Source organism: Hylobates moloch, unplaced genomic scaffold, assembly GCF_009828535.3.
Source record: "Hylobates moloch isolate HMO894 unplaced genomic scaffold, HMol_V3 SCAFFOLD_157, whole genome shotgun sequence".
In the NCBI taxonomy this organism is placed as follows: Eukaryota; Metazoa; Chordata; class Mammalia; order Primates; family Hylobatidae; genus Hylobates; species Hylobates moloch.
The window spans coordinates 45,547-59,913 of NW_026652432.1; the positions used below are offsets into that span (position 1 = coordinate 45,547).

At 40.8% G+C, this 14,367-nt stretch overlaps 1 protein-coding gene across 1 annotated transcript in view; it reads left to right on the forward strand.

Moving 5' to 3' along the window:
* The window catches only part of LOC116464068 (zinc finger protein 709), a gene marked incomplete at its 3' end in the record, with an annotated part of 50,370 nt that extends 36,007 nt beyond the window's left edge, over positions 1-14,363 (forward strand). The window contains exons 2-4 of the mRNA XM_058434974.1: positions 12,243-12,369; positions 12,574-12,631; positions 13,355-14,363. Of these exons, the coding sequence (XP_058290957.1) occupies positions 12,243-12,369; positions 12,574-12,631; positions 13,355-14,363 (1,194 nt within the window). The remainder of the gene's footprint in view (positions 1-12,242; positions 12,370-12,573; positions 12,632-13,354) is intronic.
* Between the last annotated feature and the right edge of the window lie 4 nt (positions 14,364-14,367).

A 14,367-nucleotide genomic window follows, 5' to 3' on the forward strand; every position in this document is an offset into this window, starting at 1 on the left:
TCTGTATTTTTAGTAGAGACGGGGTTTCACTATGTTGGCCAGGCTGGTCTTGAACTCCTGACCTTGTGATCCGCCCACCTCGGCCTCCCAAAGTGCTGGGATTACAGGCGTGAGCCATCATGCCCGGCCCTGGAGTCTCACTCTGTCACCAGGCTGGGGTGCAGTGGCGCGATCTCAGTTCACTGCAATCTCCTACTCCCAGGTTCAAGCAATTCCCCTGCCTCAGCCTCCCGAGTAGCTGGGACTACAGGCGTGCACCACCACGCCCGGCTAATATTTTTGTATTTTAGTAGAGACGAGGTTTCACCATGTTGGCCAGGATGGTCTCGATTTCCTGATCTTGCAATCCACCTGCCTTGGCCTCCCAAAGTGCTAGGATTACAGGCGTGAGCCATCGCGCCCGGCCTGGATTAAGTCTTAGAATTGTTTCATACGTAGAAAATTTTAAATCAAAATTTAAAAAGCAAAAGTAAGTTGATTAAAAATGAAGATTATTAAGTAGTAAAATATGGCTTATTTAAATTTAGCTGTTTATTTTAAAGAAATCATGCATGTGGAAGTTAGAAAAAAATCCACAATAGTTGAGTCTAACTTGAAAAGACTCACTGCCAGCATATTGTGGTCCACTCCAGCCAGGGCACTTGCTCTAGCCACCCCCCAAATACCCACTTTTGATAATTTTTTATTTTTTTTGAGATGGGGTTTTGTTCTGTTGCCCAGGCTGGAGTACAATGACATGATGATAGCTCATTGCAGCCTCAACCTCCTGGGCTCAAGTGATCTTCCCACTTCAGCCTCTTCAGTAGCTGGGACTACAGGTGTGTGCTGCCACTCCTAGCTAATTTTTAAATTTTTTTATAGTGATGGAGTCTTACTATGTTGCCCAGGCTAGTCTTGAACTCCTGGGCTCAGGCAATCCTCCTGCCTCAGGCTGTCAAAGCACTGGTGTTATAGGCATAAACCACTGTGCCTGGCCTTTTAATAATTTCTTAAGCATACTGTCAGTGTTTCTTTTTATAAAAATAAGCAATTGCAAATGCATGTTTTTCATACTCATGTTGGTTCTGTAATGTTTTGATTTTGGCTGTGGACATCATAAGTGTCACTGTTCTCTCTTCTCCTCGTGCTGCACACCTGGGCAAGCTGAAAAAGTCTGGGAGCAGGATATTCAAACCACAGAAGCTCCTGCTCTTGAGCAGGAACTCTCTTGTAGCCCCACCCCCAAACTACAATAAAAACCCGGGCCAGGAGGCTTTCTTTGCTCTCTGAAGCTATGTCTTACCTGCTTGAGCAGCCTGCCCTGCTTTCCCCAAGACCTCAATGATCACAGTAGTGAGTCTTTTCATACCCTTTGGTGTCTGTTCTCCATGCTGTTATTAGTGTCAACATTGGAACGACATAGGAATTGTTACCATGAGCATGGTGTTCAGACATTGACCATCACCCCATGGGTCTGTCTTCTCTTGCACTGAATTGCTACCTGCTCTGTTGCCTGATGGCCAGCATGCACTTTCAGCTGCTGCTTTCTGGGAAGCTACTATTTCGAGTTGTGCTACTCTGCGTTGCATGTTGAGCCCTGCCAAGTCTGGGTTCTATGTTTAGCCAACTGGAGTTGGCAGTTTTGATAATTCCTTGGCTTTTAGGAAGGGGAATATGAGATTGGATACTCCTTAAAGTGGTCCTGGGTAGTGTTTCTTGGCCTGGACTTACCTATGTGTTTTAGAGTGAAGCTGTGACTGCTGCTGACCTGACATACAAGGGGCTCATGGGAAAGACTACCTGCCAGAGCAGTCATTTTTGAAAACGAGACAAAAGAGAGGGGGAAAGGCAGCTGTTAGATGGTGGGCCGAGTCCACACTCCTAATAGCACAGGGCTCACAAGGACCCTTAAGTGCTGCTGCTGTTGCTCTACTGCAGCAAGGATGCTGACCCTCAGGATTATAGGGCATACTCATGGCTCCTCTTCAGCATTGCAAAAGGTTCATTCAAAGCCAGCTTAAGGCCCAGGTCCTTAAACTCTATAAAGCAACCATGAGGGACAGGTCCCTAAGCCTTATAATAGTGATTTGTGGCTCTCTGGAGGGAAAAGAACACCGCTCCCCTGTAGAGAGGATTTTGCTGTCAAAATATATTCAGGGACAAAAACAAAAACAAAACAAACATGTTAGGAAGGAAAGGAACAAAAGAAAAAAATGCTGAAAAAGAGGTCCACAATTTGACCCAATTGGAAATTCGAAATAGACTAAAGGAATTTAGACAACAAAAAAGATAAAAGAGCCTCTATATCATAGGCTCTGTATTAATTTTAACATCTTATGTAATGTATTAATTGACACACTATAGGATTAGCCAATACGAGGGCTCAAATTATGGTTATACCTGGGAGACCCACTAAAATTTAAGCAAGGTATCCCCCTGATAATCTTAAGGGAGTTACTGAATATAAAATAGAAGACAAATAAGAATGTCTTATCTTAGCTATTATAACTGTGCCTAAATTCCCCATGTTCATGGTACCCAGTGTTCTAAAATACCCCAGAATGAACAGGTAAACTCTAAACCAGTGAGTCATAAGTGAAATTTAAATTAAATCTTTGGCACTTACAAACTGGCTTGACAGAATGACACCCTATGGAACTTAGTCCCCAGTTAAATTAGTTATGATGGCTCAATATAAATTGAACATGGCCTTGAAGGATTGAAAACTATTATATAAAACCTGTTTAGTGAGGAAGTGATTATTCCCTGTGCTTCTCGTTTTAAAAATACAGTTTGGCCTTTCTTAAACTTGGAGAGAATGAATGGCAACCCACAATGGATTACCACAACCTTAATGCTGTGATCCCATCCATTAAGCCCCTATACCAATACCCAACATGGAAATTACTGATACCATCCAGCTGATCTCACAGATTTCACCATCTCACAGGCTGATTATACACCTTTACCTGGTTTCCCAAGGGAACCTCGACAGCCTTGCCATCGCACAGTCTTTGCAGGCAAAATCTGAACTGCATCCACCTTTCTCTAGGAGCACAGGTATGACACTACATTAATGACAGCCTTGTCTGAGGACATTGTTTTGACATTCATTCAGGACACATAAATACTGAAAAAAAAAAAAATAGAGCTTACAAAAAGTCCATTGCCCCATATATAAAATAAGAGACCTTTATGTTTTGGTTAAGTTCCTAAAAACCATTTGGTAAAAGGAGAGCCGCTCCATCCCTGACACTACTATGAAATAGCTATTGTCTCTCTGACTACCCACAGCATCTTCTAGGTTCTTTTGATGTTCTGGAGGCAATATATTCCTTGTTTATAAATTTTACTTAAGACCATTTTATGCTGTTAATTGCAAATTGGTCCACCTTAAATGGGTACCCCTACCACAAAAGGCTCTAGAGTCTTTTTCATTCTCTTAACACAGAGCTTTCATAGAGAAGGAGCTTTTTCATTTTAATGAAGTCAAACTTACTGATTTATTTTGTAGGGATTTTGCTTATATCTAAAAATTTATCACCAAACCCAGAGTCACCTAGATTTTCTTCTTCGTTAACTTTTAGGTATCCTATAACTTTACTTTTTTTTTTTTTTTTTTTTTTGAGACAAGTTCTCCTTCTTGCCCAGGCCGGAGTGCAGTAGTGCAGTCTTGGCTCACTGCAGCCTCAACCTCCTGGGCTCAAGCACTCCTCCCACTTCAGCCTCCTGAGTAGGTGGGACTGCAAGCGTGCACCACCACACCTGGCTAATTTTTGTATTTTTTGTAGAGATGGGGTCCCACTTAGTTGCCCAGGCTGGTGTCAAACTCCTGACTTCAAGCTACCCTCCTGCCATGGCCTCCCAGAGTGCTGGGATTACAGGCATGAGCCACTGCTCCTGGCCTAGATTTTACATTTAGATCTGTGATCCATTTTGAGCCAGTTTTTGTTTAAGGTGTAATGTCTGTTTCTAGATTCGTGTTTTTTTTCATTGTGTTTTGCATGTGGATGTTCAGTTTTTCCAACACTGTTTGTTGAAAAAGGCTATCTTTTTTCATTGAATTGCCGTTGGTCATTTGTTGAAAATCAGATGACTCAGTGAGTCTATACTATACTAATGTGAGTCTGTAAGAAAGCAATTGACTTTTGTATATTAAGATTATATCCTTCAACCTTGCTATGCTTCCTTTCCCCCTAGTTTGAGGAGTTTGTTGTGGATTCTTTGAGATTTTCTACTTAGACAATCATGTCACATGCGACAAAGACCGTGATATATTCTTCCTTCCCAATCTGTATCTCTTCTCCCCTCCCCTCCCCTCTTATCTCATTAGTTATACTTTGAGTATAATCTGTTGAGTAGGAGTGGTAAGAGGGGACGTCTTTGCCCATTTCCTCATCTTACCAGGAAAGCATCTAGTTTCTCACTATTAAATATGATATTAGCTGCAGGTTTCCTATAAATACTGCTTCTCAAAAAGATGAAAGTCTCTCTATCTCCAGTTTCTTATCATAAATGCATGTTGGATTTTGCCCATAGCTTTTTCATTTTTATTTTTCCCACTTACATTTGTGATATTAGTAATTTCTGTTCTCTGTCTGTTTTTCAGTTAGCTTAATCATACATTTATCAAATATATTGATCTTTTCAAAGAAACACCTTTGGTTTTGTTTAATTTCTCTTTTTACTATTTCTTCTGTTGTGTGCTTACTTTGGGTTTAATTTGCTCATATTTTCTTGCTTTCTTAATGTAGATGCCTAGATTTTTTTTTTTTTTCCAGACAGAATCTCACTCTGTTGCCCAGGCTGGAGTACAGTGGTGCGATCTTGGCTCACTGCAGCCTCCGCATCCTGGGTTCAAGCGATTCTTCTGCCTCAGCCTCCCGAGTAGCTGGGACTACAGGTGCCCACCACCATGCCTGGCTAATTTTTGTATTGTTAGTAGAGACAGGGTTTTGTCACTTTGGCCAGGCTGATGTCGAACTCCTGACCTCAGGTGATCTGCCTGCCTCAGCCGCCCAAAGTGCTGGGATTACAGGTGTGAGCCACTGTGCCTGGCCAGGATTTACATCTTTTTAATAGTCAGTGTCCATTTTACAAGTTATGGTAGCTATAGTCACTTTAAATACTTTCATATTTTAGCTTTTATACTAGAGTTGAAAGTGATGTTTGTACCACCATTATATATTAGAATATTCTGGATTTGACTATACTTTTGTTCTTACCCATGAGTTTTATACTTTCGTATGTTTTTGTGTTGCTAATTAGCTTAACACTTTGAATGTATTGTCCCACTCTCTTGACATCCAAGGTTTCTGCTAAGACATATATTTATAGTCTTACAGGTGTTGGTGAGGATTTAGAGAAAAGGGAGCCTTGGTATACTGTTGGTAGAAGTTTAAATTTAAATTGATACAGCCATTATGGACAATAGCATGGAGGTTTATCAGAAAATTAGAAAAGGAATTGCCATATGATCCAGCATTCTGCTTCTCCATATTTATCTAAAGGAATTGAAATCAACATCTTGAAGAGATATGTGCACTCCCATGTTCATTGCATCATTGTTCACAACAGCCAAGATATGTAAACAACCTAAATGTGTGTCAACAGATGAATGTGTGATGTATACATAAAATAAAATATGATTTAGCCTTTAAAAAAAGGAAATCCTGCCATTGACAACACCATGGATGGACACAGGGGACATTATGCTCAGTGAAATAAGCCAAACAGAAAGGTACATTCTTTGTGATCTCACTTATATATGTACTCTAAAATAATCAAACTCATAGAAGCATAGAGTAGAATGGTAATTTGCAGGGGAAGGGGGAAATGGGGAGATGAAGCTGAAGAATACAAAGCTTCAGTTATGCAGATAAATGAGCTTTGAAGATCTACTATATGGCATAGTACCTATAGCTAACCACACAATGATTTTATAGTTAAACATTCCTTTTAAAATTTTTTAAAAATTTGTATTCATTTTTAAGATGGGATTGTGACCCATTATCCAGGCTGGAGTGCAATGGCACAATCATGGCTCACTGCAGCCTCAAACTCCTGGGCTCAAGCAGTCCTCCTGTCCCAGCCTCTTAAGTAGCTGAGACTACAGGCAAATGCCACCACACCCAGCTAAGATTTTTACATTTTTTTCTAGAGATGTGATCTCACTATGTTGCCTAGACTGGTCATGAATTCCTGGCATCAAGTGATCCTCCCACCTTGGCCTCCCAAAGTGCTGGGGTTACAGGTGTGAGCCACCGTGCCTAGTCTTAAAATTTCTAAAATAGATATTATGTTGTATTCTTAACACATAGAGAGACACACAAATAGTAATAATAATGAAGGGGGAAAGAAACTTGTGATGAATATGTCTATGTCCTTATGATACTGATGGCTTCATAGGTGTATACTTATCCCCAAACTCATTGAGTTGTATACATTAAATATGTACAGCTTTTTCATGTCAATCATTGCCTCAATAAGTGATTTAAAAATATAAATTTATAGGTGAGCCTTGGTCAGTCATTAATTAGTCTCTTGATGTTCTCCTCTGGCTTATCTCCATCCTGCTTCATAGATGGCCACAGTCTTGATTATTTGATTATTCTTTATACCTTTATCTTCTATTCTTTTTCACTATGTGATGTTCTTTTAGTTGAGCCTTATTTGAACTTTAAATACATGAGTATTAGTGGAATTAACAATGAAAAGGTTTTTGAGTGGTTTTGCCTCTGTGTTTCACATGATAGTGACAGGCTGGGGGAATCCAATCCATTGATGGTGGTGTTTGGGCTTTTTCAAGTTCATTTTTTGCTCTTGTGAAAAATACTGATCCCATTGTTTTGGTGTCTGTGTCTAAGTACAAATACACAATAACTTCTCTGGATGTTGGAGAAAAATCACTGTGCTATAAATTATGGTCAAGTTCAAATTTACAGGAAATAGCAATGGAGTGTATCAGTTGATCTTTCTTCCATTCATGCATAACTATTTGTTTATTGGCAGTGGTCATCAATACTTGGGCGTATCTAATTGACTGATTTTTGTCCTTCTAATATGTAAGAAATTTGATCTATTTGGTATTTCATTTGGCTGTATCAAGGAAGGAGAGAGATGTACCTTTTCCTTTTTTTTTTTTTTTGAGACAGAGTCTCACTCTATCGCCCAGGCTGGAGTGCAGTGGCACGATCTTGGCTCGCTGCAACCTCCGCCTCCCATGCTCAAGTGATTCTTGTGTCTCGGCCACCTGAGTAGCCAGGATTACAAGCGTGTGCCACCACACCTGGCTAATTTTTGTATTTTTTGTAGAGACAGAGTTTTGCCATGTTGGCCAGGCTGGTCTTGAACTTCTAACCTCAAGTGATCTGCCCACCTTGACCTTCCAAAGTTCTGGGATTACAGGCGTGAGCCACTGTGCCCAGCCAGACCTTTTTTCATATATGGTGTGTCATCCTCTCTTAAACATGTTTTCATTATTTTTCCTTTTTTTTGTTTTTTGAGATGGAGTCTCGCTCTGTCGCCGAGGCTGGAGTGCAGTGGCACGATCTGGGCTCACTGCAACCTCCACCTCCCGGGTTCAAGCAATTCTCCTGCCTCAGCCTCCCAAGTAGCTGGGATTACAGGTGCCTACCACCACGCCTGGCTAATTTTTGTATTTTTAGTAGAGATGAGGTTTCACTGTGTTGGCCAGGCTGGTCTTGAACTCCTGACCTCAGGTGATCCACCCGCCTTGGCCTCCCAGAGTGTTGGGATTACAGGTGTGAGCCACTGCGCCCGGCCTATGTTCCCATTTTTAAATCATGTGTTCACTTTTTATTTATTTGGCTATTTTATTACTTATTTATTGACAGAGTCTTGCCCTGTTACCCAGGCTGGTGTGATAGCTCACTGCAGCCTCGAACTCCTGGGTTCATATGATCCTCTTGTCTTAGCTTCCTGAGTAGCTAGGACTACAAGTGTGAGCCATCATGCCTGCCTGTTCATTTATTTTTACTCTGAATACTAGTTCATTTATTTATTTATTTATTTATTTAATTTTTGTTTTTTATGAAACGGAGTCTTGCTCTGTCACCCGGGCTGGAGTGCAGTGGCGCGATCTCGGCTCACTGCAAGCTCCGCCTCCCAGGTTCACGCCATTCTCCTGCCTCAGCCTCTCCGAGTAGCTGGGACTACAGGCGCCCGCCACCACGCCCGGCTAATTTTTTGTATGTTTGGTAGAGACGGGGTTTCACCGTGGTCTCGATCTCCTGACCTCATTATCCGCCCGCGTCGGCCTCCCAAAGTGCTGGGATTACAAGCGTGAGCCACCGCGCCTGGCCACTAGTTCATTTATATTGCATGTATGTCAGATATTTTTTTCCTGCTTTGTGGTTTGTCTTTTAACTTTCTTGATTTTAGTATATTTGAACTTTTCAGTCTCATCCTTTATGGCTTACTCTTACATGAGAAAATTCTCCCTACTCTTGCATTTAAAAAAATTTGCCTGTGACTTTTGAAACAGTTTTAATTATATTATTCACATTTAAATCTACATTAAATCGATTATTGTCTATGGAAAAGAGCTGATGCAATGCTTTTTCCAATTAAATAACAGTTTGTCCCTTCTACATGTATTGAAGTGTTAGTGATCTCTTCCACTACCCTATAGTGCTTGCTCTATCATTAATCAATTTTCCTTATAAATGCCAGTCCATTGAAGACACTTTTCCTCTCCCTTGTTCTATTTATCTCTCTGTGTGTCATGCTGTTTGGAGTGTTAATAGTTTGAAAATCCTTGATACATACTAGGCAAGTATTTATGTTGCTCTTCAAAAGACTTTACCCATTGTTTGACATTTATTGTTCCTCTTAGGTTTGGAAAAGTAGTTTTTCTTGACTCCTAATAAGTCTATTTTAGGGATTTGTAGAATTTTATAAAGATATCATTTGGGAGCGGTGGCATCTTGTTGACACTGAGTTTGTTCTAAGAACATGTACCAACTTTCACCTTAATTTAATTCTGCTTTGACATTACCCAATGACATTTTTAAAGTTAGGATTATTAAATATCCTTCATTAGCCTTATTTAGTCATAGTTGGTGTGGAGGAAAGCAGATGCAAGCAAGCCTTTAAATGTTCTTTCCTCATGTAATCACATGGAATGGGCTCAATTCCCCAAGCAACAAGTTGTGATATGATATATTGTCTGCTAGGGAAGCTCATTAGAGACCCAGTGCTCACAGTGCTTTTGTGGGGGCTGATCAAGTAGGCATCCTCTGCCTGGCATGTGAAAAAGTCCAGACTCTTAGAAGGAAAAAAGGAGTTCAATATATACTCTATTGATTCCATAAACCATTTAGGCATGCTAAGCCACTCTTTTTTTTTTTTTTTTCCCGAGATGGAGTCTCGCTCTGTCGCCCAGGCTGTAGTGCAGTGGCGCGATCTCGGCTCACTGCAAGCTCCGCCTCCCGGGTTCACGCCATTCTCCTGCCTCAGCCTCCTGAGTAGCTGGGACTACAGGTGCCTGACATCACACCCAGCTAATTTTTTGTATTTTTGGTAGAGACGGGGTTTCACTGTGTTAGCCAGGATGGTCTTGATCTCCTGACCTTGTGATCCGCCCGCCTCAGCCTCCCAAAGTGCTGGGATTACAACGTGAGCCACCGTACCCAGCCACACACTAAGCCACTCTTTATCACTTAGGTTGGTGGGGTCCCTCCCAAATTCTCACTTCCCAGATATAAGTGAAGGACAACAAATGTTTGGAGACCACAAAATCATATGTGAACTTTTTATGAATTGAATATATACCCTCAGGCATTTAAAGATAAGTAGTCTCAGGTTAACATTTTACTAATGTTAACAGTCTTCCGCACACTAGGTAGTAGGAATTTCTTTGAACAAGTGCCATAGAACCACTGTACAAGGAACAATTAGGGCTTACTTGATCAGCTCACTTTACTCCTTTGACCCACCAACAAGAAAGGTGTGAATGTTCTGTTACTTTACCAAATAGGTAAATTCTAGTATCAGAATTGCTATTTGGGAGTATTTTTTCTGTCCTTTGCATATGGACATCAGTAGGTTAATGATCTTTTTTAAAGGCCAAGATTTAGGGGAATTATGCCACTGAGGGATTCCTATGCTTTGGTGTCGGGATCTCATGCCACCACGTACCTCACGGGAGCCTAAAATGAGAGAAGTTGGGAGGATGGCCAGCCTCTAGAGTAGCTGTTTGGGAATCACTTCTTTCTGAAATTGGAGAAAGGGAATTTCATATCCTTTTAGAGGACAGCACTGCTGAACCCTTTGAATTTTGTAATCATGGGCAAATTCAGTATGAAACCATTGTGGACTTGGGTGAACTCCCTTGCAAATTGCAACTGTTAACCTGTTACTCAAAGTTGGTAAGTCTCAGGGTACACTGTTAGGTTTCTGAGGGAAAGAGCTGTTCTGGCATCTTATCATCTCCATCGTATGTGTGCTAACAATGGTCGCAGCCCTCAGGCTCATGAGTGTAGGGATTTTTTGAAGACTTAATTTTTTTTTTTTTTTTTTTGAGACGGAGTCTTGCTCTGTCGCCCAGGCTGGAGTGCAGTGGCGCGATCTCGGCTCACTGCAAGCTCCGCCTCCCAGGTTCACGCCATTCTCCTGCCTCAGCCTCCTGAGTAGCTGAGTCTACAGGCACCCGACACCACGCCTGGCTAATTTTTTTGTATTTTTAGTAGAGACAGGATTTCACCATGTTAGCCAGGATGGTCTTGATCTCCTGACCTCGTGATCTGCCCTCCTCAGCCTCCCAAAGTGCTGGGATTACAGGTGTGAGCCACCGCGCCTGGTGAAGATTTAATTTTTATGATCTAAATTGCCATGCCTTCTTCCTCCTGCCTGTGCTCTAACATCCCAGTAACCTCCTGCTTCCATCAAATGGGACAGGGAGGAAAAAGAAACACTGGGTCTGTGATAAATATTACACAAACAAGTTAAAATTAACATTTCACTAAAACAATATTTTCACTCAACCAGTTGGATCTGACTAATTCTAATGGTCTGCAGTACTTCAGTATAACATGGCCAGCAGGATGTTGTTGCAAGTTGCACAGGCCCTCTGGCTTTTCAGTGTAATCATGGGAATACAAGAAAAAATGTACAGTTCTTCAGTATATACTTATTAAAATCTCGTGGCTGGGCATGGTGGCTCACGCCTGTAATCCCAAGCACTTTGGGAGGCCGAGGTGGGGGGATCACGAGGTCAGGAGATCGAGACCATCCTGGCTAACACAGTGAAACCCCGTCTCTACTAAATATACAAAAAATTAGCCAGGCGTAGTGGTGGGCAACTGTAGTCCCAGCTACTCAGGAGGCTGAGGCAGGAGAATGGCATGAACCCGGGAGGTGGAGCTTGCAGTGAGCCAAGATCGCGCCACTGCACTCTAGCCTGGGAGACAGAACAAGACTCCATCTCAAAAAAAAAAAAAAAAAAATCTCGTACAGATTTGACCCTGTGTTTCATGGGATGCTGAGTGATACATAATAAGGCAGGAGATAGAAAGTATTTTTCTGTGTGGCACATATACACCATGGAATACTATGCAGCCATAAAAATGATGAGTTCATGTCCTTTGTAGGGACATGGATGAAACTGGAAATCATAATTCTCAGTAAACTATCGCAAGGACAAAAAACCAAACACCACATATTCTCACTCATAGGTGGGAATTGAACAGTGAGAACACATGGACACAGGAAGGGGAACATCACACTCTGGGGACTGTTGTGGGGTGGGGGGAGGGGGGAGGGATAGCATTAGGAGATATACCTAATACTAAATGACGAGTTAATGGGTGCAGCACACCAGCATGGCACATGGATTCATATGTAACAAACCTGCACATTGTGCACATGTACCCTAAAACTTAAAGTATAATAATAATAATAATAATAATAATAAAAGTATTTTTCTTACAAGGAATTGTTGGTCTTAAACTGGAAATATTTGCCTCATTTGTATAGCATTTCTCCAAGATGCTGTGTATCCTGTCATTGGAGAGCATAAGACTTGAAGTGATCATAGTAAAAATGTAGAAATAATTTCCAAGTATTCATGGTGGTGTTAAATTTATGAAGAAGTAAGTGTGGAAAAATATTTGAGTTCTGATGACAAAGTTACAGGATAAATGGAGAAAAAGGAATTATATATGAACTTTTAATGAACTGAGTATATATCCCCAGTGCTGTCACTCTCACCCATCCTCCTCTATACATGTGGGATGTTTCAGGACTCAGTGGTCTTTGAGGATGTGGCTGTGAACTTCACCCAGGAGGAGTGGGCTTTGCTGGGTCCCTCTCAGAAGAAACTCTACAGAGATGTGATGCAAGAAACCTTTGTTAACTTGGCCTCTATAGGTAAGAATGAAATTATTCCCTCACTTAGTCAATTAGAGAACAAGTGTTTCTTGCTCATCAACAAGGTTCCAAGGTTTAGAATGTTGAAAGGGAATACTTTGGTAAATAAATCAGACAGGATAACAGCTCACCCTAGATTTAGAATCTAATAAATTTTCTGTAATTTCAAATAGGTTTAATGATTTTTCTGGGCCTGCATTTTAGGGGAAAACTGGGAGGAGAAGAACATTGAAGATCACAAAAATCAGGGGAGAAAGCTAAGGTGAGTTGTACTTACAAAAGAAAATACTGTCTTATGAGAGAATCTTAGCATGCCATTAAGTTTTAAAAATGAGCAATTGAAACAAATAAGCCCCATTTCATATTTATTTATTTTTTGAAAATTTTTGCCAAGAAAGTTTTCTTAAAAATGGTACAGATGTTCAGTATTTGAAAAATATTTCACCTGGAAACAATATTAAGAAAGTCTATATTATGAATTTTGGCCAGGCATGGTGGCTTACGCCTGTAATCCTAGCACTTTGGGAGGCCGAGGTGGGCAGATCACCTGAGGTGTGGAGGTTGAGGCCAGCCTGGCCAACATGGCAAAACCCTGCCTCTACTAAAAATGCAAAAATTAGCCAGGTGTGGTGGTGGGTACCTGTAATCCCAGCTACTCGTGAGGCTGAAGCAGGAGAACTGCTTGAACCCAGGAGATGGAGGTTGCAGGGAGCCAAGATTGTGCCACTGCACTGCAGCCTGGGCAACAGAGCAAGACTCTGTCTCAAAAAAAAAAAAAAGAAAGAAACTCTATATTATGAATTTTATTTTGATAATAGCTCTGGTCAAGTACTCTTCCTGAGCATTCATGACATACACTTCCCCTGAAAATGGCAAAAGTGTAATTCTGCTACCTACTAATGATTGTGAAATAATCAATAATTATAAAATTATTAATTTTAAAAAGCCACTAATTGTGTGCTTTTTTTTTTTTTTTTTCTCACAGAAGTCATATGGTAGAGAGGCTCTGTGAAAGGAAAGAAGGTAGTCAGTTTGGAGAAACCATCAGTCAGACTCCAAATCCTAAACCAAACAAGAAAACTTTTACTAGAGTAAAGCCATATGAATGTAGTGTGTGTGGAAAGGACTATATGTGTCATTCATCTCTTAATAGGCACATGAGATCTCATACTGAACATAGATCATATGAGTATCACAAATACGGAGAGAAATCATATGAATGTAAGGAATGTGGGAAGAGATTCAGCTTTCGAAGTTCATTTCGAATACATGAAAGAACTCACACTGGAGAGAAACCCTATAAATGTAAACAGTGTGGTAAGGCTTTCAGTTGGCCCAGTTCCTTTCAAATACATGAAAGAACTCACACTGGAGAGAAACCTTATGAATGTAAGGAATGTGGGAAGGCCTTCATTTATCACACAACCTTTCGAGGACACATGAGAATGCACACAGGGGAGAAACCCTATAAATGTAAAGAATGCGGGAAAACGTTCAGTCATCCCAGTTCTTTTCGAAATCATGAAAGAACTCACTCTGGAGAGAAACCCTATGAATGTAAACAATGTGGAAAAGCTTTCAGATATTACCAAACTTTTCAAATACATGAAAGGACTCACACTGGGGAAAAACCCTATCAGTGTAAGCAATGTGGTAAAGCTCTTAGTTGTCCTACATCCTTTCGAAGTCATGAAAGGATTCACACTGGAGAAAAACCCTATAAATGTAAAAAATGTGGCAAAGCCTTCAGTTTTCCTAGTTCCTTTAGAAAACATGAAAGAATTCATACAGGAGAGAAACCCTATGATTGTAAGGAATGTGGGAAAGCATTCATTTCTCTTCCAAGCTATCGAAGACATATGATAATGCACACTGGAAATGGACCTTATAAATGCAAGGAATGTGGGAAAGCCTTTGATTGTCCTAGTTCTTTTCAAATCCATGAACGAACTCACACTGGAGAGAAACCCTATGAATGTAAACAGTGTGGTAAAGCCT